General features: G+C 45.7%; 1 protein-coding gene across 1 annotated transcript in view; it reads left to right on the top strand.

Annotated features, from left to right (window-relative positions):
* The first annotated feature begins 9,327 nt into the window (after window positions 1–9,327).
* Window positions 9,328–23,590, top strand: part of LOC102444730 (cystathionine beta-synthase-like) — a 61,360-nt gene continuing 47,097 nt past the window's right edge. The window contains exons 1-2 of the mRNA XM_089774227.1: window positions 9,328–9,396; window positions 18,929–19,113. Of these exons, the coding sequence (XP_089630353.1) occupies window positions 18,935–19,113 (179 nt within the window). The 5' untranslated portion in view covers window positions 9,328–9,396; window positions 18,929–18,934. The remainder of the gene's footprint in view (window positions 9,397–18,928; window positions 19,114–23,590) is intronic.

Here is a 23,590-nt window from a genome sequence, read left to right as displayed (position 1 = left end):
TGGTTGGGTTTATTTTTAATTTTGCTGTTTGCAGTCCAAAGGAAAGTGTCTTCGACTCTAGACCTCTTGTGGGAAATTTCCATCAGTCACGAGGCACCACACGGTTCCAATTGATTGTAACTTTATCTGCCCCTTCTCATCTCTCTGGAAGGAGGTGGGGATACATGAGAATACTGGGAGGAAGCCATGTTATGTCTGCCTTTATATGGCAAAACAAATACATGCAAGAGAAAAGATGCAAACTTGCACACAAAAAAAGACCAAAACATGTAAATACTAAAGCTATTTACAGAATGTTTACTTCCCACATTGAAAACTAATTGGACCGATATTTGCATACATATATAAATAGTAGTACAGATAAGGTAGCATTCTATAAGAAGTAGGTCTCTCTCTTTGCTGGTAAATAAACACACAATATTAATGGTGTTTTAACAAAAGTTTAGAAATGGTTTATTTGCCAATCACAAAAGTAAATATTTAATCACCTAGAAAAAAATAAGTTAAACAGTAAAACTCCATTGGTCCGGCACTCCTGATGGTCCGGCACCATTGGGAACCTGGAAGTGCTCCGGGCAGCTGGACAATTGGAGCTGCTCTGCGCGCGGCTTCTTTGATTCAGCCGCTGCTGAAACTGACCAGCGGCTGAATTGGGGAATCCGGGGGTAGAGCAGCTGGGGTGCTGCTGGCTTGGTCCCATAGCGCTGCCCCTCAGGGCTGCGGGACTAACCTGGCAGCACCCCACCTGCTCTTGGGGATGCCTGGGGCAGAACAGCTGGAGTGCTTCCGGGTTGGTCTCGCAGCGCCGAGGGGTGGCGCTACTGGACCAACCCAGCAGCACCCCAGCTGCTCTAACCCAGGTGTACCTGATTCGGTGTACTGACCAGCAGCGGCTGAATCGGGGATGCCTGAGGCAGAGCTGGACTATCAGAAGGGGGGGCTATGAGGGGTCTGGGGTGGCATCCCACCCCAGGCCCTTTGTAGCCCCCCCTTCCAATAGTCCAGCATATCTGATAATCCGGCACCCCCTGGGTCCTAAAGGTGCCGGATTATCGGAAGTTTACTGTAATTTACAACAGCTCTGGACTGCGGACTAGCAGCACTTGAAGTTTGAAAGTAGGGGGAGAGGGAGATACATTGGAGGGTAGGTATAGGGTCCAGAGTGACCTAGACAAATTGGAGGATTGGACCAAAAGACATCTGATAAGGTTCAACTAGGACAAGTGCAGACTCTGCACTTGGGACAAAAGAATCCCAACCATTGTTTCAGGCTGGGGACTGACTGGCTAAGTAGCAGTTCATCAGAAAAGGACCTAGAGATTACAGTAGATGTGAAACTGGATATGAGTCAACAGTGTGCCCTTGTAGCCAAGCAGGCTAATGGCATATTAGGGTGCAGTAGGAGGAGCATTGCCAGCAGATCTAGAGAAGTGATTATTCCCCTTTATTTGGCACTAGTGGGGCCACATCTGTAGTAGTGTGTCCAGTTCTGGGCTCTCCACTATAGAAAGGATGTGGACGCATTGGAGAGGGTCTAGCAGAGGGCAACCAAAATGATTAGGGGGCTGGAGTACATGACCTACGAGGAGAGACTGAGGGATTTGGACTTATTTAGTCTGCAGAAGTCATTCTTGGGCAAAAGGTCCTGGACCACTCATTGGATGGGTAATAAAACATGAAGAGCCCCTGCAAACCCCCAAATTACTGGCTGACATGTAGCCCACGTACATAGTGATGGCAAGTCACTTCTTTCACATACATTTGGCAGCGAACAGAAAATGATTTTAGATCATTTCAGTCCAATATCTAGTGGACAGGGCACAAACCCACTATTGCAGTGATACAGCTTTAGTCATGGCCAAAGCAGAGAGGCCACTGGCTAACTCCGTTTGGGAAGCAGGGCAGTCTTAGCAAAAGCTGTCTGCTTAGGATGCCCCTTCCGGTTAGTCTGCAAAAGAGTGTCTCGGATCACTGCTATCAAGATCATTCCCAAATTCCTGTTCAGCCTGTGTCTCCTGTCCTTTCGCTTCCCTCTTTCTCCAAAAAGGGTTTCCTGTTTCTTCTCCTTTGTGTGCAGCACTTCCAAGCACTCCCCCTCCCCAAAATCCTTTTGGATGCTGGCTATATGAAACAGTGCCAGTAGCATGAAGAACTCAAGGATACACTTTGCTTCCAAAGGTAGCTGCTGTGGATGACTGGTCAGAAATGGGCCTCTTTGGGCAGGGGGAAGTGACACAGCTGGGAAATGTAGTGGAAGAGAAGGAGTTATGTTTGCGAAAGAGGCAGGTACCTCCAGGGTTGATGATTGAACCTTCTGGGCCCTTAGAGGTGCTCTCCAAAATAAGAGTGGGACTGTGCTCAGAAGCCTTCATGGTACAGACTCTGCTGAAACTGTTCTGTAGATAGAAAACTTCTGTCCACAAAGCCACTTTCCATAAGCAATTTGTTCCCTTTTGAGAAAAAAGTCTGGCTGCTACTGGAAGGCTACGTCTACACTGGCACCCTTTTCCGGAAATGCTTAAAACGGAACAGTTTTCCGTTATAAGTATTTCCGGAAAAAGTGCGTCTACGTTGGCAGGATGCTTTTCCGGAAAAGCACTTTTTCCGGAAAAGCGTCCATGGCCACTGTAGACGCGCTTTTCTGGAAAAAAGCCCTGATTGTCATTTTCACGATTGGGGCTTTTTTGCAGAAAAGATTACTGTGCTGTCTACACTGGCCCTGTTCTGGAACAGTTTTTCCAGAAAAGGACTTTTGCCCGAACGGGAGCAGGATAGCTTTTCTGGAAAAACACTGACAATTTTACAATAGATCGTCATTGCTTTTCCGGAAAAGCAAGCGGCCAGTGTAGACAGCTGGCAAGTTATTCTGGAAAAGTGGCTGCTTTTCCGGAATAAGTGGCCCAGTATAGACACAGCCGTAGTATATATCTTTGACCTCTTGGCAGTAGAAGCTAAAAGACAAGTTGACAGGAGCCCAGCCTAGCGTGTGCTATGGGATCTGCTTATAGGAGCAAGAAAGCCACGGTGCTGAGGGTTCGGGGCCACAGAATGGGGCACTGTGAAGCTGGATGTGCCCAGCCAGTTGGAACTCGACACAGGATCAAGCCATCTCTTCAAGCACAGCATTGCCAACTCTCAGCGTGCTTTCAGCAGTGCCTGGATTTCAGAGGGTTTTGGAGCTTCTTGCATGACGACATGAGAAGGGCCAGCCTCCTTGTGACGTTCACCCCTGCAAGAAGCCAGCCAGAAGAGGAAACAGAGCCCAGCCCATGGATGGGCAAGAGTTTAAGTGCTCTTTGATATTAATGGAAGAGGTGTGGGACTGGGAGGAAGTTTGGTGACCTAGGGCAGGGAATTGGGGTGCAAATTCCCAGAGGGGGTATGGGTGCAGGAGAGGGCTCTGACCTAGAGGCATGAGTAGGAGGGGTGCCGAGTCTGGGATGGGATAACCAGGGGCAGGGGTACAGAAGGGGCTTCAGAGGGTATAGGTTGTGACCTGAGAGTGAGTTGCGGGAGATGGAGTGGTTGGGGCACTAGGTGCAGGCTCGAACTGAGAGGCACTTACTGTAGTAGGCGGTTCCCGGCCAGCAGCCCAGCGGGACCCTTGAGGAGACTCCCTGACTGCTGCAACCTCAAGCACCTGGCTGATGGGGCCATGCGTGTGTCTGCACCAAGGTCCCCTGGGGGAGGGGAGTGGCTTTGCATGCCGCATGCTCTGCAAGCGGCTCCTATTGGCCAGTTTCTGGACAATGGAAGCTGTGAGGATTGTGCTGGGGGTGTGTGCAGAACATATAGATTCCCTTCCCCTCCTCCCTCCCCCACCCCCCGGGGTCCACAGGCAGAGACTTATATGGCACCCGTGCCCACCCACTTTAAATAGTGTATGGGACTGTGGCAAGCAGGGAGCCTGCTGGAGGGTCCCACTGGGCCTTGGGACATTGGTGGCCCAGAGTATCGTAGCCAGCCACATCTGAAGGTTTGCCAGGCTGGATCTTGACCTCCCCCAGCCCTGGCCAAGTCCCTCAATGCACCTCTGCACCCTCTTCCCACTGTGAGAAATACAGACAGGACAGCACCTCTGGGCCTGGGAAGGAGCAGAGGAGTGGGAAGAGGCCCTGGAGCTGCCCCCACAGCATGATAGGGAGACAAGCAAGGGCACCTAGAAGAGCCCTGAGAGAAGCAGTGATGAAGCTAGATGTGGGAGAGTGACCAGAGGGAAGGCTGGGTGGGAACCGAACTGGGGTGCAGGATTAATGCCTGGGCAGGGGATGGGCAGATGTGGGAGTGGGAGCTCCTGCAGCAGGGCCCCCCCCCCCAAAACCTAGCATATTTGGGAGCCTGGTTGACACTTGCCACATAGATGCACTGGGGGTGGGTGGGGGGAGCTCAAAACTCAAGACAGGCTCAAACCAATCCACAACATTGTCTTTTTAAAACAACTCTTTTTTGGGGGGGAGGGGCCTGACTCGTGATTTTGGAGCTCATGGGTTTGGCAATGCTAGAATTAGCAAGGAAAATGAGGCCATCAGTGCTGCTCAGCCCTATGTGCCCTCAGTTTGGAGGACACGAGGGCATGGGTGGCAGCCCAGTGCTTAGAGACCCTGATCTTGCCAGGACAGGCGCACATGACCATGCTCCACCTACCCAAAACATCTCAGAGTCACCTGAGGTAAGTGACCTTTCCACCACCACTTAAACGTGTGTAAGTGTCTTAGCTGTAAATACTATTGCATGGGTGCAAGTGAGGCCTTGTTTTATAGGCCGTCATTACTGAAGGCAGTGGCACTTACCTCTGGTGAATAAACAATATGACGGTAAAATAGAATTGTTTAGATTCAGCAATGCAGAGACTGCCAAGCTAATTACTCAAATACAGGAAACACCAAGAGCTAGAGCCACAAAGGGACTTGGGTGCTGCCAAACTTCAGCCTTTAGGTATCACTAAGATCTTCACAAACCCTCCTCAGTTACCACCGAAACTTTTAAATGCCGAACTTCCCTAGTTGCCTAGATCTCTGCCAGTAATGCCACAGAGCACCTTTGCTCATGCAGGAGTGCTTGTACCAAACCACCTGAGGCCAGATGCTGCCAAGCGGCAAGGTGCCCTACATCACCCCTATGCCCTTAGGTTCCCCCCACCTGTCTTGTTGTCATGGCCTGATCTGGTGGCTGTGCTCAGACCTCACCCACTGATCAGATCTCACACAACAGACGGCTGAGGGCAACTTGTATATGTGCGTGTGCTTAATCACCTGCTGGCTAGAGCAGTGTTTCTCAACCTTTTTTTTTTTTTTTAGGGCTGCCAAGCAATTAAATTTAATCACAATTGATTGTGCACACCTCTCCTTTGAAATGCTGTGGCGATGTTTCAACGGGGCAGTGCTGCATGGAGCCTGGGATCAGCTGGACTCCCCAGCTGACCCCGGGCTCCATGAAGCACCGCAGTGGAGTCTCCAAGGGCAACACATTAGGAGCCTGGGATCAGCTGGGGACGCCAGTTGATCCCCAGCTCCACATTGCAAAGCCCCTTTGAAGTGCCACTCCTTGAGCATACTGAGACATTCTGCTTTTCTCAGCCAAACTCTGGGGGCATTTCTGAGGGCAGCAGCAATGAACAAACAGCTGAAAATTAATGAGCAGGTGATCCAAACCAATTCTAAAGTATTTTGAAAAGCTATGGGAGCTACTGAGACTCACTATGGTAACTAAGAGAAGTCTTGAATTTCCTAAAACATGATTGTTGTATTCAGTTGTTGTACTCATTGTATTTGTCTGTAAGCTTAGGACTAAACTTTGATACCCACGCTCCCATTGAGCAGTGGCTTAGTTTGTAAGTAATCCCACTGACTTCAATGAGACTACATGTGAAATGAGAGCTACTCAGCATGAGCGGAGGTATTGGAATCTGACCCCTAGTGAAAAGATCATTTCACTTTTTAAAAAAGACTTTAAAAGATTTTTTATTTTATGAGGAAAAAAGAGTTTTTCACGGATGTTATTTTTCAAGTTTAGCCATGTAGTGAAGCTTTATGTTCAAATAAGGATTGTATAATATGCCTACAGATCACTCATACAGCCAACTGCCCGTATTTGTTTTTCAACTTTAAGCAGCCGTAATTCATACAATGTGAAAGGATCAAGTCCTCTACTGGCTAGCATGATTGCATTGATTTCAATGGGATCATGCCAACCCGTAGAGAATTTGTTTTTAGGGTCTAACAGCAAAACAACTTTATTCAAAGACACCCTTTAAAACTTGGTCAAAAATGTTCAGAACTGCCATTTTGCTAGATGGTTTTTCTTCACACGTGGCATGCTCATATGTGGGGGGAAAGGGGTGGAGTGCAAATGCACCCCCCTCCATTGTCCTCCAAGTAAGTGTGAGGATGGGGCGGCACATTGCCCCAGCCCCCCCACCCCCACACTCCAGACAGCCAAGAGAATGCTGGGGCTGATTCTCCCCACCCCCATCCCCAGGAACAAGGCCAGGGGTGAGGCTGGACTCTGGGGGGTGGGACCACCAGCCCCTCCCACAGCTCTCACCCCATTCCCACAGAAATTCCTTCCTACTGGTGTGTGGGGGTAGATTTCCCTCCACCTTGTGGAAGGCTGCTCTCGTACCAAGTGTCACACTACAGCTTCCGTTACATTTTCCTTCAGTGTTTCCTGTGGCTTTTAAAAAAGTATGTGGATTTCTCAATCCACAATGGAATGAGTCAGGTTAAAAAACACTGAACTGATGTGCCTCCAGTCTTCCCCTAGAAATCACCTTTGTGCTGCATGCACTCTTCCTAAGGAGAATTATGCATTCCCATTAGGGATGTAAATATCCATTAAAATAGTTAACTAGTACACCTATCTCATTTAACCAGGTAACTGTTGGCAGGCCAATCAGCCTGACACACCCAAGGCCAGAGTTCCACCTACCTGTCTGGGCTGCTCTGGCATGGCCAAGGCTGGGGTGTCACCAGGCCGACAAAGATCCGGCCCTGCCTGCCACCTCAACACAGCTACGGTCCAGCCAGCCAGCCCGATGCAGCCTACACCACTGGACAGTGCTTACCAGGTAACTGATTAACCTTATCCATCCCCAATTCCCTTCAGAGAGAGAACCAAGCTGAGAGACTGGCTTTGGGTCACACAATTCCTAAGCAGTTCTAGGGATGTGAATGGTTAACCGATTAATGGTTACCCCTTAGCAGGTGAGGCTTATCAGCTATGGTTAACCTGTGGGGGCTGGAGCACTTCCCACCCACCATGGGTAAGGGGCTGTTCCATGCTTGCGAGGCCCACTGCTGGCGAGGGAAGGCACTCTAGCCTGGTTGGAGCAGCCCTCATCTGTGGTGGGCCTGGTGCAGCCAGAGCAGCCCAGCCTTGGCGGGGAGGGAGCCACTCCAACCCTCCTCCCCCCACTCACCTCTGTTTAATCAGTTTAACTGGTTAACTAACTAAACAGGATATTACATCCCTGTTGGACACCCACAGGCACAAACTGTAGTGGAGCCAGATCAACGCTTCATTCTTTTGGAGGGTAAGTAATTCAGCACTGTGATGTCTTCTGTGAAAGCAAGGAATTTCCCCACGTGTCTGTCCAAACCGTACTCTCTTCTCTCCCTTACAGTCCTGCAACGTGTTCTAGTTTGGGTGTCTGCTTTCCTGGAACTTTCCTGCCCAAGACGACTGATTTCAATGGGGGAAGCACATATAGCTTTTATTCTGAAAGACTTCAGAGTAAATGCAAAATATGAACGTACCCCACCTCAGAAGGGCACAGTCATGCAAAATTTAAATCTAATAAACAGCTTCCATTTAATTTTATGATCTGTTTTCTCCCCACTCTTATTAACATTTGAAAATGGAACTTGAACATTGCACAGTAGGAGGGTAAGAATTACATAACCAGTACCACTTTATTTTTATTGTTATACACTCACAGTGAAATTAATGGGAGTTGTTCGCATGGAACGAAGGTCTGATGGACTGTCAGAGCTAAACTCTGTTCCCCACAAGGTCTGTGGGCTAATGTGCCCCATCATCTGAACACACACATTGGCAAGGTAGCATCAAACCAATACAAAATTTCCGTGTCTCCAGTAAAGAGAGTGCAGACCACATCTAGCTATGTCAGGAGGCTGCAGATCCATGCTGCTCAAACACACAGTTGATGTTCAGTGCATAGTCAGTCCCATACCTAGACTAGATTTAACTATATATTGGTCCAAGGTGTGTTTGGAAAGGGAGATATCAAGGCCAGAATGGACCCCTGGGGTTATTCTTTAACTGGAATGTACACAGAAAATCATTCTTACTGGGACTAACATTATTTGGGGCACCTTTATGTGTGACCTGGAAGACTGGGTCACATCAGATAACTCACAGGATTGTTCCACTATGGATTATCTCTGGTAATGTTTTCTAGAGATTTCACATATCACAAAAAGGCCAAAGATAAAGTCATTCCTGTGCTGGGACCTCTGTCTGTTATGTTTATTGCTTAGGAAAGCTTTGGGTCCAAAACAAATAGGCATTGCTGCTTTTTATAACCTGTGTTCATGGACGACAGCAAAGTTTCCCACACACCTGCTTTTTAATAGTTGTTTATCTCAGCCAGTATGCAATAGCTTGGGAACCCTTAGGGAGTCCTTTAGCAAGGGGTGCAAAGGATCCTTAGGTGCTAAACCCTGATAAAGCTGCTAGCATCAGGAATCTGGAAAGCAAAATCCATAACTAATCTTCTACAGCACCAGCCCATCAACCTTAAAGTGTATCTGATATGCTAGGTACCTAGTAGCATGACACTGGGACTATTCTTCCATAATATTGTGCCTGCTTCACCTTTGCTTTGTACCTACGGTTCTGATCCTGTTACCCTCGTGGGAGTCAGGGCTACTTTACGTGATGTAAGAATAACAGAATTAGGCTCACAAAGTGTTTGATCGTAGGGTACCCAAAGGCATGAAAGATATTCATACAGTGGGGTACATCAAAGTGTTTCTCTTGCTTCTGGTATGGCTTTTAGTTTCTGATTCAGCAAAGCTCTTAAGCACATGCTGATCTTTAAAATGAAGCACATTTTAAAGTACTTAGTTGAATTGGGATGGATTTAAGCATGTGCTTAAGAGCTTGGCTGAACTGAGGCCTTAACGTACATGTGCTTGGTGAATCTTTAAAACTAAAGCTGCTCATCCTATTTGTATCCCAACCATTAAGATTTTGAGAGGAATCACATACTAGACATGCGATGAGATCACCCAATCACTATCATTCATAAAGTGTTGTAACTCAGCTGATTGGCTTCCTCTCTCATTGCTGCAGATATAAACAAGTGAGCTAAAGCATTAGGGAAGTCACTCAGTAACTACCTTGCGGCCAGGCAAGTGTATCTTATCTAATACTGTAAGTACTTCTTTATAATAGCATAACCATGTATATGCAGCTTTTATTAATCAGATAACCGTAGCCTGTGATTTGGGACCCATAGTTAAAGGTTTGATTAGGGCTCATTGAGAATCTGTATTAACAAGTTCTGGATATTCTGATACTTATTGGAAAACTAGTCTTCTATTTGGAGAGATTTTTAAGAGAAACATTTTCTACTAACTCACTTTTTAATTGCACAAAAGATTTGATTTTTCCTTGAGTGGTGGAAAAGATTGACTGGGCAAATTAACTTGAACATTTTTCTGCTGTGTCAAACCCTTCTTTATCTCTTCATTCAGTCTAATGTATGATGGTCTCTTCACAGAGCGGGAATATTTTGTTTCCATTTGGAGAGTTACCAGTGCAATGTGATTAAATAACCCATAAACTAAAATCTGCAAAGCATTTCATATATATCAACCAAGGTGATGTGTCCTACGCAGCATGCTAGACAAATTATATAGCTGCAGCACCACAATTATATGTGCTCCACTGCCCCTCTGTCCAATATGTTGTGTTATTAATTTAGATATTAAATTCAATACATTCTGTGCTTGCACACATGCTTCCATTTTCAATGTGCTGCTGTCTTTTTTTTTTTTTATATTGAAAATAAGTAACTTTGTCACAGAGGAGATCAGGGAGAGGCAGAACTAGATTTTTCACTATTTGAACAGAGAACAGGAGAGCTTTTGACACAGGCAGGAGGTGAGTTGGGGAAAAGTTTCTTAGCCATCTCTTTAAATGATTAGTTAATGCCGAAGGCAGTATATAGTGATTTATTTGACCAGTAAGTAACATTGATTTCAGATTATGTTTAAAGTTCTGCATAATGGTGTTCCATATTTGTTTACTTTTAAAACAAAATAAGTTGATAATCTTTAAGACTGTGAAGATAGCCTTCAAAAATAGGACTCAAGTGTAACCAATACCAAGTCTGTAGACTCAAACAGCCTGAGACAATATCTCTAACAGAAATGTGAACTCCCGTACTTATGAACCCTAATCATAACAATAACATATTAGTGCAGTACTGACTGCTTTAGCAATAATATCCAATTAATTGTACTAGAGTTAGTACTAGTACAGTTATTAAAGGAGATAGAGGATCAATGGCACAAAGAGCTGCAGTCAAGAATGATAAGGTTAGGAATAAGAAATCAAACATTCTCTCCCAAAATTTTAGGTGATGAAAGATATACCCCCTTCTTAGTGCCAGACTTGTGTCCAGTGACCCTTGTTATGAGAGCTGCTTGGTGGAAAGTGTGTTAATCATACTACAGTAAAACTCCAATGCTCCGGCATCCAATGCTCCGGCACTCCTAATGGTCCGGCACCATTGGGAACCCTGAAGTGCTTGGGTAGCCAGACAATTGGAGCTGCTCTGCACCCGGCTTCCCCGATTTAGCCGCTGCTGAAACTGACCAGCAGCTGAATCGGGGAAGCCGGGGGAAGAGCAGCTGCGGTGCTGCTGGGTTGGTCCCATAGCACTGCCCCTTGGGACTGCGGGACCAACCCAGCAGCACCCCAGCTGCTCTTGGGGTCACCTGGGGAAGAGCAGCTCGAGTGCTGCTGGGTTGGTCTCGCAGCGCCGAGAGGCAGGCGCTACGGGACCAACCTAGCAGCATCCCAGCTGCTCTGCCCCAGGCGTCCCTGATTCAGCTGCTGCTGAAACTGACCAGCAGCTGATTCCAGGAAGCCCAGGGCAGAGCAGCTCTGCCCCTGGCTTCCTGGAGTCAGAAACCGATCAGTTTCAGCAGCGGCTGACTTGAGGACACCTGGGGCAGAGCAGCTGGAGTGCTGCTGGGTTGGTCCCGTAGCGCCTGCCTCTCAGCACCAACCCAGCAGCACCCCAGATGCTCTGTCCCGGGCGTCCCCAAGACCAACCCGGCAGCACCCCAGCTGCTCTGTCCCAGGCTGAAACTGACCAACAGCAGCTGAATCGGGGACTCCTGGGGCAGAGCCGGATTATCGGAAGGGGGGGCTATGAGGGGTCTGGGGGGGCATCCCTCCCCCCACCCCACTTCAGACCCCTCATAGCCCCCCCTTCCGATAGTCTGTCATATTTGATATTCCGGCACCCCTTGGGTCCTAAAGGTGCTGGATTATCGGAAGTTTACTGTACTTTAATTTCTCTCTTCTGTATACACAAGTGGCTTGTGCTCCTTGTCCCATAAATCATGGGGCAATTAAGGATTTACTCAGAGAGATGCTCCCAAGGCTGGCACACTCCAATTGTAGGAACTCTAGCATTTTTCAAACTTTTTAAAAAACCTGCAAATTAATTGCAGGTTGGGTGCAAGTGTTGGGAAGGAGATCAGACCGTCCTCCTTTTAGCCAGACTGCTTCACATGGCCTTAGTCATAACCAGTTACCCATTTCTTGCCAATGCTGCTGGTCTGTAAAATGCTGATCAGAGTGAGGCATCATTGCAGTCTAAAGGATCAAGGCATGTTCTTCCATGGAAAACAAAAGCACAAGTAACATTGCCAACCTATGTGAGTCTTATTATTAGTCCTTAAAGTCCCAGCATCTGGAGACAGACAACATGACTCTTTCTTCTTCTTTTAGGGCTGTATTTAGCCCTCTAAGGTGGGAAGGAAAACCTGAAAATCAAATCTCAAAGACCAGAAGACAAACTAAAAGAACCCCAAGATCATTGGATTGAAAATAATGTGCCTTTAAAATTAATCTCCCTTCATAATGTTTGAATGTTTCTGTATAGCTAAATTGGAGGTAGGAGGGTTGTATTAGATTAACAGATTCTAAAACTAGAAGGGATCATTGTGGTCATCCATTCTGACCTCCTGTGTAGCACAGACCACAGAACTTCCCCGAAATAATTCCTAAAGCAGAGCTGTTAGGAAAAAAACAGCCTAGATTTTAAATTGCCAATGATAGAAAATCAATCCACCACAAACCTTGGTAAATTGTTCCATTGATTACTCTCAGTGCTGCGGCTTTTTTTTGTTTGTTTGTTTGTTTGTTTGTTTTTGGTTTTTTTAAGCCTTCTTTCCAACCTGAATTTCTCTAGCTTCACCTTTGGATCCCATTATATCTTTTTCTTCTAAACTGAAGCGCCTATTATAAATTATTTGTTCCTTGTGTATATACGTATACTTTCAGACAGTAATCAAGTCACTCCTGAACCTTCTCTTTGAATTCCTTGAATCTCTTTAGCTTAACAGTCACCATGAGGCATGTTTTTTAATCCTTTAATCATTCTCATGCAACTTAAAACCTTTTCCAATTTATCAGTATCCTTACTGAATTGTGGACACCAGAATTGGACCCTGTGTTCCAGTGCCAAATACACAGTTTAAATAACCTCTCTACTCCTAGTCAAAATTTCCATTTCTGTATCCCAAGACGGCATTAGCTCTTTTGGCCACAGCATCACAAAGAGAACTCATTTTCAGCTGATTATCTACCCCCATCCCATTTTTTCCAGAGCACTGCTTCCCAGAATAGAGCTCCCTACTCTGTCAATATGGTTTGCATTCTTTGTTCCCTGATGTACGTCTTTATGTGTAGCCATATTAAAATGCATATTATTTACTTGTTCTCAGTTTACCAAGCAAATGTAGGTCATTCTGAATCAGTGATTTGTCCTTTTTATTATTTACCACTTTTGTGTCATCTGCAAACATTTTCATTGATTGTACATTTTCTTTCAGGTTATTGATAGAGATATTAAATAGTATAGGGTCAAGATCTCTGCAGTGTTCCAAAGGAAAAACACATACCGAAACATACCCTATGTTTATCCTTTTTTACAAGGCTATCATAGTTTGTACCAATTATCATTTGGAAACTCATAATCTGCTGAACATTATTGTCCTTATAAAATGTGTGACAGCATTATATGTAAATTTATAGGATTACACAATCCAGATTGTACTGTCACAGTGACAATTCCCTATTTACAATTACATTTAGAGATCTAGGAGTTAGTCATTATAGCATTTAACATCCAAACTAGCAATCTCATTAAATATATATGTTAGTGTGACAGCCTTTATTTTCCATAAATCTTGTTGATTTGCATTATTTAGCTACCCTCCTTTAATTCTTCATTAATGAACTACCATATTAATTGTTCCATTATCTTTCCTAGGACTAATGTTAGGCTGACTGGCCAATAATTACCTGGGTCAATCTATTAGCTTTTTTAAAAAAAATGGCACATCCTTAGCTTTCTACCAGTCTTCTACAGCTTCCCAAGTGACCTGAGACTTATTGAAAATCAACACCAATGGTCCCATGGACACCTCAGTCCGTTGTTTTAAAACTCTTAGATGCAAGTTATCAGGACATGTTAATTTTAAAAAGTCTGACTTTCATAGCCACAAAGATACTAGTGGCATGAAAAGAGTATTATCATTACCTTATGATGAAATTGTATCATCTGTTCATCCCCCCGCAATGCAGAACACTAATATTTATTGAACATGTCTGTATTTTCTTCATTATTATTGATAATTCTGTCATATAACAATAATATTAGTTCCTTTCTAGATTAAAATTCCTTTTGCTCCTTTTTTGTTTTTAATTATTGTCCTTAACACTGCTGACCATATATTTCTTCTTGTGTCCCTTAGCTTTATTTGTCAATTTTCTACAGTTCCTCACTTCTTCTGATTTTATGTTCACTACTTTTCTTCCCCTTTCTTCCATTTGCATGTGTGTATGTTTAAGATACACACACAAAACCAAAACTGGTGGAGAGGGGAAATAAAGGCAGCAGTAATAAATATATATATTATTTATTAAATAAATATATAATATAATAAATATATTACTGCTACCTTTATTTCCCCTCTCCACCAGTTTTGTTCTTTAATGAACACAGCCTTCTTCCTCAATTGTGCGATTGTGGCTTTTCAGGCAGTTAGTAACGTGTTCTTAAATTATTCCCAATTATCATTCACACTTTTTAAACTTGGTTCTATTAAAGCAGCAAGTATATATATTACTAGTCTGGACTTTTCTGCACTTATATTTAATATCTGCCATCAAGTCATGATCATTTGTACCTAACCTCCCATTAGCTTCTAGTTCCGTGGTCATTCCCTCTCTATCTGTTAGGAAGTCTAATAAAGAATTCTCATACACTCGCTGCTATGCTTTTTGAGTTGGAAAATTGTCATCTATAAAGTTCAAGGCTGTTTTAGTACTGGCAGCATGATCCCCCTCTCCCCACTTTTGCCCACTCAGTCCTTCCTAAATATATTATAAGCTATTAGAAGTTGTGGCACCTAAAGGCTGCAAACTAATTTGAAGCCCATTGTACTCTGTGTGTACGTGCGTGAGCACACACACACCGGGGCTGGCAACAGAAGTTGCTGGGACCTGGGCATTGTGGGGAGATGCTGGCTTCAGACCCCTTCCCCATGGGGTGGGACTCGGTAGCCTGCCCTCAGTGCCACCTGGAACACACTGCACTTCCCCCAGCTAACCCTCAGCGCTGCCTGCACTGTACCATGTAGGACTGGTGGCATTTTAAAGTGCCTGGGGGTTCAGCTGCTGCTGCTGACACAGTGGTCATGGCCCGGAGCCCCAGACCTTTTTAAATCGTTGGGCCCTGGGGCAGCTGCCCCTCCACCCCTGTCGGCAGCCCCCTCTCTCTCCTCACAAACACGCACAGGATCTTAAATTTAAGACCAGCCACAGCAAGTGGGCCTAACAAGAAGATGGGGATAACATAACACACAGACTAGCAATTGGGATGCTCTGTAGGTATGATGTCATGATTTATTTTTAGATCAATAAAACGTGAGTAGAGTTGTCCCACCTGGCCACTTGCCCAGTCGCTGTCAATTGGCAGTATTCTGTAGGCATGACGGTAAAAGTGGGGTTCTCTGAAGGGGGAGCGGTTCCATAGATTAGTGCAAGGATGACGCTCAACATATCAGTGACCCTTTGTAACTCATGTGTCAAATGCTGGTTTCAGCATGAACTCCCGCTCTGCAACATGCATTGCCCTCGATGAAGGAGACGCTCTGGCAAAAGCGCAGCAGGCCAAAGTCCAACCATGCTGCTGGGGAGAAGGGAGAATGAAAAATTGTGCTGAGCGACTAGCAATATTACCGAGACTGGGATTTCCCACAGACCTTTGGGCGCCACGTGGTTTTCAGGCCACACCCCTATCCCTTCCATGCTACTGCTTTAAATACAACTTTCCCCCTTCGGTGTGCTTAGGGAAGAAGGAGATGAGTTAGCACGTGGAGTCTGCCATCTGGTCACACCTCAGCCTGTGCAAAACAAACTGCATTAGGAATGTTCAGCAACGTTGGCTAATGAGCTATTTCTCTTTCTTCTCCTCAGACTTGGCCACTCAGGAGATTTTTTTTTCCTGAGCCCCATGGGGCTGACAGGATTGTCAGCCCCCTGGGCAATGTGGGGGGGGCAGCTCCACGTTCCCAGAAGGGGCGGGGCTTCTGGTGGAAGGAACAAGGCTGAGGCAGCAGCCAGCTTGCTTGGACCACATGGCACCCCTCCTGCCCGGCCTCTGAACCACTTGGGCTCTGAACCAGCGCAAGGCTCTGGAGCAATTTAAAGGGCCCGGGGCTGCTGGCCACATTAGTACAATGCTCCTTTTCCCCCCTCCTCCTCCCTATCGTCGGGCCTGCCTGAGCCTCAGTGACTTTACAGAGCCAGTATCCTCTCTTCCTGTTGGATACTAGTTCAGGTAGATGTGGGAGACAGGGGTCCAATTTGCTACTCTGCTACAGGCTCCCTGTGAAACCTTAGACTGAGAAATGACTTCGGCCTAGATCCACACAGGTATTCAGGCTTTTAATTTCCAGTGATGTCAGTGAGAGTTAGGAGCCTAAATACTTCTGTGGATCTGGACCTTAGTTTGTCTGTTCTTCAGTCTCCCGTTCATAGCATTTCTCTACCATCCAGGGCTGTTGTGAGGATGAATATGTTAAACTATGAAGTACTCAGACACTATTGTACTGGAGGCCATATAAGTACCTACGATAAACTCCGGTCACCTGTTTCCACACCAAGATGTTTGTTTATCCACGCACTGCTTTGTTGGTGTTACTCCAGCTAGGTTAAACTTGGCTTTGTTGCAAACACCCACCTCAGCCCAAGTTGGTTGAGGTTCACAAGTCTTTCAAGGAAATTAGCAGTTTCAATTAAGCCTTGCTTGACAGTTTAATGACAAAAACACGTGAAGTGTGGTGATATTTTTGAATTAGTTTTACTCTGAATATCTCTGGTGGGTTTTGCACCTGAATTTCAAAGCACAGCTCATGGGCTGCAAATCTGTGTCAATCCCTATAAAATCATGGCTGCTGTATTTGGTACAAGTCTGTAAATCTAAACTGGTAGCAGTAACTACACCTGAAAATAAAAGCACAGGGAGAATTAGTGTATATAAGTGGGTCGAGTTTTGGGCCATTCACAATTGGTAACAGTGCCCTTTTCAATTAAAATTGGCCGAAGCTGCAAAACTTGCTTATGGATCTGTATTTTGAACATCCCCATTGCAGCAAATGTTTAGATCTGGGGTTTTGGTTAAGTCTATAATAAAGACAGAGACCATTAGCAAGCTTTTCATCTGGATCCAGATTTGGAGTGTGAACTCCACTGAAATTCAGGGATACTTGGATCAAATGCTTTAATCTGGCATATTATAAACAGATGGGCCATTTCTAAAATTTGGATCTTGATCATACTTTGATTCCAGCTCTTTTTGACCAAACCTGGGTCCCATTAAAATCAAATAATGCTTTGTCATTAACTTCACTGGGACTTTGATTTGGCCCTTTAAGAGATTTCAGAATTGAACCTTTGGACTCAAACAGACGAGGAATTATAGGAAGTACAAGATATTGTCCTTGAGGGTTTGCCAACCCTCAAGACAAGTGATGGTATTTCTATTTGCAGTAATTACAAAATACAGCACCACTATAGTGCAATAAGATACGGCCACAATTATGTGTGCTGGGAGAGTCAAACCTCATAAATGAGCTAAGAGGCATGTCTGTGACCTGAGAAAGCATTGCAAAGTCTGTTCATGTAAAACTGACTGAAAAGAATTTGCCTGGATTACCATGCCTCCTGGGGTGCACTAGCAGAAAGAGTCTTTTAGTTACCAAATGCCCACTCTTTTTTGTGTCTTACAATTCTGTTCTATCCCCCGTACGTATTATGGACATTTTGGCCATCCTTTCATCTTCCTTGCATATCTCTCTGCTTCAAATACAGCCAAACCATGGAATCCAGTTACAATAGATGTGTCCCCTGTTCGGGTTATAACACAGTTGTAATTATTTGTAGTATAGACAGAAGTTTATTTATGCCCCTGACTTAGCCATATTTGAATGTAGATAGGCCACAATTGCTTATCCTTCTGTTTTGAAGCGCTCTCAGTTGGCTCCTGAAGCCTAAAATTTATCCCTGTGTCCCTTTAAGGTCATCAATCAGCTCAATCTGAGATACCCAGAACTGTTGTCAGAGATGGAATCTGATCTGCTCTTTTGCTTACCTTGCTGCCATCATTTCACAAGTTTGTCAGTTACCATATCTTTCAGCCTGGACAAAACCTGAATTTTGAATATAATAATCAAAAATCTTTAAACATCGAAGAACTTTCTGCGGGCCCCACGTGTGCATCATAAAGTGATAAGGAAAGGCTAGCCCAGTTTTACTTTTTTGAAGATCAAAGTGCAATACAATTTCATGTTTCAAGAATTGCAAACAGTGTAACACATATTATGGACCTGCCCCAATATCTATTCATATCTATGACCAAACTCCCATTGATGTCAGTGGGAGTGGCAGTGGGCCCTAAAGGCCAATGCCAGATCTTTGCAAGAAGGTACAAGGAAAGGGAAATAATTTAATTTAGAAGCTACAGAAATCATCTTTAGAGCACTTGGAATATTGGTTTGCAGATTGTCTTGGAATAATGCAATAGAATTGGAATTGTAAATCTTGGATTATTGGTTTCCGGGTGGTAAAAGCCACTGGGATTTTCTGTAGTCATTTTTTATCCATGTTTTGGTTTGGGTTTTTTACTCTTACATGTTCCCTCTTTTTTTTTTTCCATCCATGTGTGGAATACATTTTGTTATGTGCACCAAGGCAAATGCAGATGGGCACCACCACTATAAACATATTCTGCCAGCTGTGAGTGCTGTGGGCTCTCTGCTATTCAGCTACATGGCATTTGAATCTCTCCTGGGTGGCTGCCCAAGCACTTAGCTTACGAAGAACACTGATTATTCCCAGAGGTACCATAATGGATTACAGCTGAGGTTCCAGTTCCTTAAATGTGATGGTGAAAAATATTCTCCTAGAGAACACTGAAAAATTGAAGGCCTCTTTTTCAAATTTGGATGCTCAAATTGGGGCACTCAGTATAGCACTAAGGTGATTGTATATCTGCTCAAATGTCCCCATGCAAACTGGTCCCCCAGCATATACACACAAGGCTGAAAATCAAGCTCATAGACTATAATAGTTTCTTATTCCACTCTTTTCCTTTCAGCTCAAGATGGCTTTTGTGTCCACACTGAACAGGAAATTCAAGAGCTCTCTTTTGCAGAATGGCACTGATGCGGAAAATCACGAATCAAAACCCAGCAATACATGGCTTCCTCCCAACTTGCCCAGTAGGTGCACATGGAAGCCAAGGAAGCCCATCTCCGATTCACCTCATTCCCACGTGCCCTTGTAAGTAACTCTCTTGTGCAAGTTACGTTGAGACTGTTTTTGTTTTATATCCTCACTACGGCAGGAAATTCAGGGCCTTCCTATGTGCCTCAGGGTTCCACTAGAATGTTCAGAGTCAGAATTCAACATTTAAAACAATGAAATTATGTATAAAAACTGATAGCACTCTTCCCCTCCCCCCCCCCCCCCCCCCCGTTCACCCAACCCCTCCCCACGCTCTGATCCATTAATATTTCCTGTGCTCTCATGACTGCCTCTTCTCTTTCACTGTGAGGACGATTGCAGGCTGACTCAAGGCCCAGCTCAGTGTATGCATGTGTCACATAAAGGACTACGTTTTCAGAAGCGTCTGTTTACTTTACGGATAGTGATAGAACTGTAGCCGTGTTAGTCTGGTCTAGCTGAAACAAAATACGGGACTATGTAGCACTTTAAAGACTAACAAGATGGTTTATTAGGTGATGAGCTTTCGTGGGCCAGACCCACTTCCTCAGATCAAATAGTGGAAGAAAATTGTCACAACCATATATACCAAAGGATACAATTTTTAAAAAATGAACACATATGAAAAGGACAAATCACATTGCAGAACAGAAGGGGGATGGGGGGGGGGGTTAAATGTCTGTGAGCTAATGATATTAGAGGTTATCTTACCCATTACAAAGATAGCTTCCCCAATTATCACCTCTAATATCATTAGCTCACAGACATTTGCCTCCCCCCCATCCACCTTCTGTTCTGAAATGTGATTTGTCCTTTTCATATTTGTTCATTTTTTTTAATTGTATCCTTTGGTATATATGGTTGTGACTATTTTCTTCCACTATTTGATCTGAGGAAGTGGGTCTGGCCCATGAAAGCTCATCACCTAATAAACCATCTTGTTAGTCTTTAAAGTACTACATAGTCCTGTATTTTGTTTACTTTACCTGCATTGATCTCTAAGAGGATCAAGCCAGACAGCGAAGGTCTGTTGTTGTTGTTTTCGAAAGGTAGACTTAAACTGGAATTACAGCTGCCCAGCAGCTTTCCTGCAAACCAGACCCATCGGGAGCTGCAGTGAGGCACCACAAAGCAAGGCACCCAAAATTGGTGGGAACTTCTGGAGACTGCAGCCATAATGAATATACAGCTGTCTAAACTACAATATTGCTCCCATCTTCTCTGTATAGCTGTGTCAATGTGTTAAGTAAGGGCCCAGTGCCTGTCACCTTTACTCACAGTGAGCAGTATCTTATTCTGAGGCAATTCCACTGCACTCAGTAAGACTACTCCTGGAATAAGCTGCTAGAACTCAACATGAGTACAGATACTACCATCATCCCAGAAAGGAATAGTGTGTTTTCTCAGATCAAGATCAAGGCCACAGGCTGGGCCCTGGCATATCTTCGCAGAAAAGTAGGGGGGAATCCCATTCTCCCAACCCCACAGGCTGTATCATGGGAGCAGAGCCCACTTCATGGACGCTACTCCACACCTAGCATTCCTTTGCCAAAGAGAAGGGTGTCGTTGTCTTATCAGTCCCGTGTTGGTCTCTGCCACTGCCTCTTTTTCTTCTGTTGTGGCTTCCCAACAACTGCACCCAGACTCTGCGGTGGGAAAAATAACACCCTTTCTTTGGCCTGGTTTATTAAAGTATCATAGTTCAAATATCTCAACTCCAAACAAAGCTTCCCCCGCTCCCTTGTTTGTTCAGTCCTTTATTGGGCTCACAAGTTTTTTCCAAATCCCAGGTCCTGCTGCCTGACATTTTCCTCCTCTTCGTGTTTCTGCTCTGGTCCCTTGTGGCAGGTAGCTCCAGATGAGGGGTGGGCAATAATTTTTGCAGGGGGGCCACTGCATGAATTCTAGTATGTGGTCGCAAGCTGGGCCCCTAGAAGAGGCGGGGCCCAGGTGAAAAGGGGTGGTTCCCTTTAGGCACCGTGTACCCCTGGTGGGAGGAGGAGACTACACATGTGCTTCTCCACCCCCAAGCCAATTGGGGCTGGAGATGGGGCAGTATGCAAAGTCTCTTGCCCACTGCCCCCATCCTGCTGGGGCACACAGTGCTTAGTGGGAACTGCCAGCCATTTTGAACAGCAAATGACTTCTTGCACTTCCCTGATCCCAGATCTTGATGGGAGCAGAGGAGCGGCAGGGCGGGCCATGGGCCAGATCAAACAGCTTTGCAAGTGATATCTTGCCCAGCCCTGCTCCAGACAGTCCTTTTCACCTGATTGGAGCTGGAAGCCCCATTCTTTCAGAGCCTGTTTCTCCTCTTGATCCCCTGCAGAAGCCTCTGAATGTCTTTCGCCTTCATAGCTCTTGTGTCAGGGGTTCAGGCCCTGGCTTTCTCAAAGCTCCTTCTGAGGCCTACTCAGAGGTTTTCTTGAGGGATCTTCTGTAAGTTTTTCCTATCACCTGGTCTCCCACTCTCTGCCGGAGCAGGCTCCATCTTAGAGGAATCCTCATTCCCTGGTCTATGATGCTTGATCATCTGACCCAACCACTGGGTGAAACCCAACATTTGGGACCGGATGACAAGCCCACCTTGTGACAAGAAAGATCTGCAATGTATGATTCGAGGATCCCATTCCCTGACTTACCACTTCCCTGCCTCTGACCCCCAGACCTAGGCTGCATCAAACCAAGAACCTCTACAGACCTTTAGCACTCTTCTAAACTTTGGGGACATCCGTTTCTGAATTTGGCAGTTTGAGGCAGTCTGTAGCCCTAATCTAGACAAGATGGACCAAGTGCCCCTCAATGGCAATCTTATCTATGGCTGCTTCATAGGGAAAGCAATTGCCTGTTGCTGTTTGACCCCTGAGGCAATTCTTTATTTTCCGAAAGACCCGCGTCTAGACTGGCGCCTTTTTCCAGCAAAGCTCCGAGCCGAAAAAAGCGGCAGCCATTTTTATGCTAATGAAGCGGGGGAGATTTAAATCCCCGCTTCATTAACAATTGCTATACTTCTAATTTGCATCCCTTTTACGGAAAATGGGTGCAATCTGGACGTAGCCCTTGAGTAAAGAAGGATCCTGTGGATCATTGTTACCTGGCTCTCTTCAAATGAATGATCCAAAGCAATTTTTTAACATGTGTGTTTTGTGACCATGGTATCCAAAGTCTATTTCCCAGCCAGCAGCTCCTTCCTTGAGGGTGTCCACGTGATTTATTAGGCAAGATCAATTACTTTTAAAGAATGCAAGGGTTAGTTTCAGAGCTGCATGGTAACAAAACATGTTGCTCAGAAATAGTGAAAGTCTCATGTTTCTTACACTGCTTCTGAAACTTTGCCATTGTTCCCGCCTTTCTCTCCAGTGCCTGTGCAATGTGGTGTTAAAGCCGCTTCTTCTATCTTTCTGCTGAATTTCTGAATGACTAACAAAGGAAATTGTTCCACCCTTTCTCAGGGCTGTGAAGTATTGAGCCACCTTATTAAACAATGGCTAGGAAATATAGTTCCTTATTTAGTTGCTGAACGTCAGCTGACTTAAATAGCTCTTTCAGTCAAATCAGTTTTCTTTTCAGTGTGCATGCTGACTGGGAATGAGTTAGTCTTTGGCAATGGATGCTACCTCAGGGGATGAGAAAATGAAGCATATGTGGGAATGATGATCTTGCAAAACTATTCTGAGATCCTAAGTGTACTCCAGTGTGTCTATGCAGATTGCCACTGGCCCTGATGCCTCTAGAAACACAGAACTCTTTGTAAAGTCAAAGAAAATAGGTATTACAGTACAGGCAGTCCCCGGGTTAGTACAAGATAGGGACTGTAGTTTGTTCTTAAGTTGAATCTGTATGTAAGTCGGAACTGGCGTCCAGATTCAGACACTGCTGAACTGACCGCCAGTTCTGACTTACATACAGAATCAACTTAAGAACCCCAGGCCCAAGTCAGCTGCTGCTGAAACTGATCAGCAGCTGATTCCAGGAAGCCCGGGGCAGAGCAACTCTGCCTCGGGCTTCCTGTAGTCAGCGCTGGTCAGTTTCAGCAGAAGCTGACTTGGGGACGCCTGGGGCAGAGCAGCTGGGGTGCTACTGGACCAACCCAGCAGCACCCCATCTGCTCTGCCCCAGACGTCCTGATTCAGCCGCTGCTGAAACTGACCAGCAGCGGCTGAATCAGGACCTGGGGCAGAGCAGCTGGGGTGCTGCCGGGTTGGTCCAGTAGTGCCCACGGGCGCTGCAGGACCAATCGGCAGCGCCCCAGCTGCTCTGCCCCAGAGTCCAAAACAAAAGCCTGGTCTGCTGGGGGGGGGGGGGGAGCACACTAGCTGCGCCCCCCCCCCCCAGCAGACCAGGGACACGGGGAGCAGAGCCGCAGCGGCAGCGGGGTGCCGCGCCTCTGAGGCTTTGCTCTGGCAAAGCCTCAGAGGCAGGGACCCCGCCACGGCTGCGGCTTCAGTCTGGGTGCCTGTGGTCTGCTGGGGACGGCCCCCAGCAGACCACAGGCACCCGGACTGAAGCCACAGCCGCGGGGGGTCCCGCGCCT

Source organism: Pelodiscus sinensis, chromosome 1, assembly GCF_052426305.1.
Source record: "Pelodiscus sinensis isolate ZL-2025 chromosome 1, ASM5242630v1, whole genome shotgun sequence".
Lineage (NCBI taxonomy): Eukaryota > Metazoa > Chordata > Testudines > Trionychidae > Pelodiscus > Pelodiscus sinensis.
The sequence above is the reverse complement of the archived record's forward strand: the minus strand, read 5'-3'. Positions and strand labels throughout refer to the sequence as shown.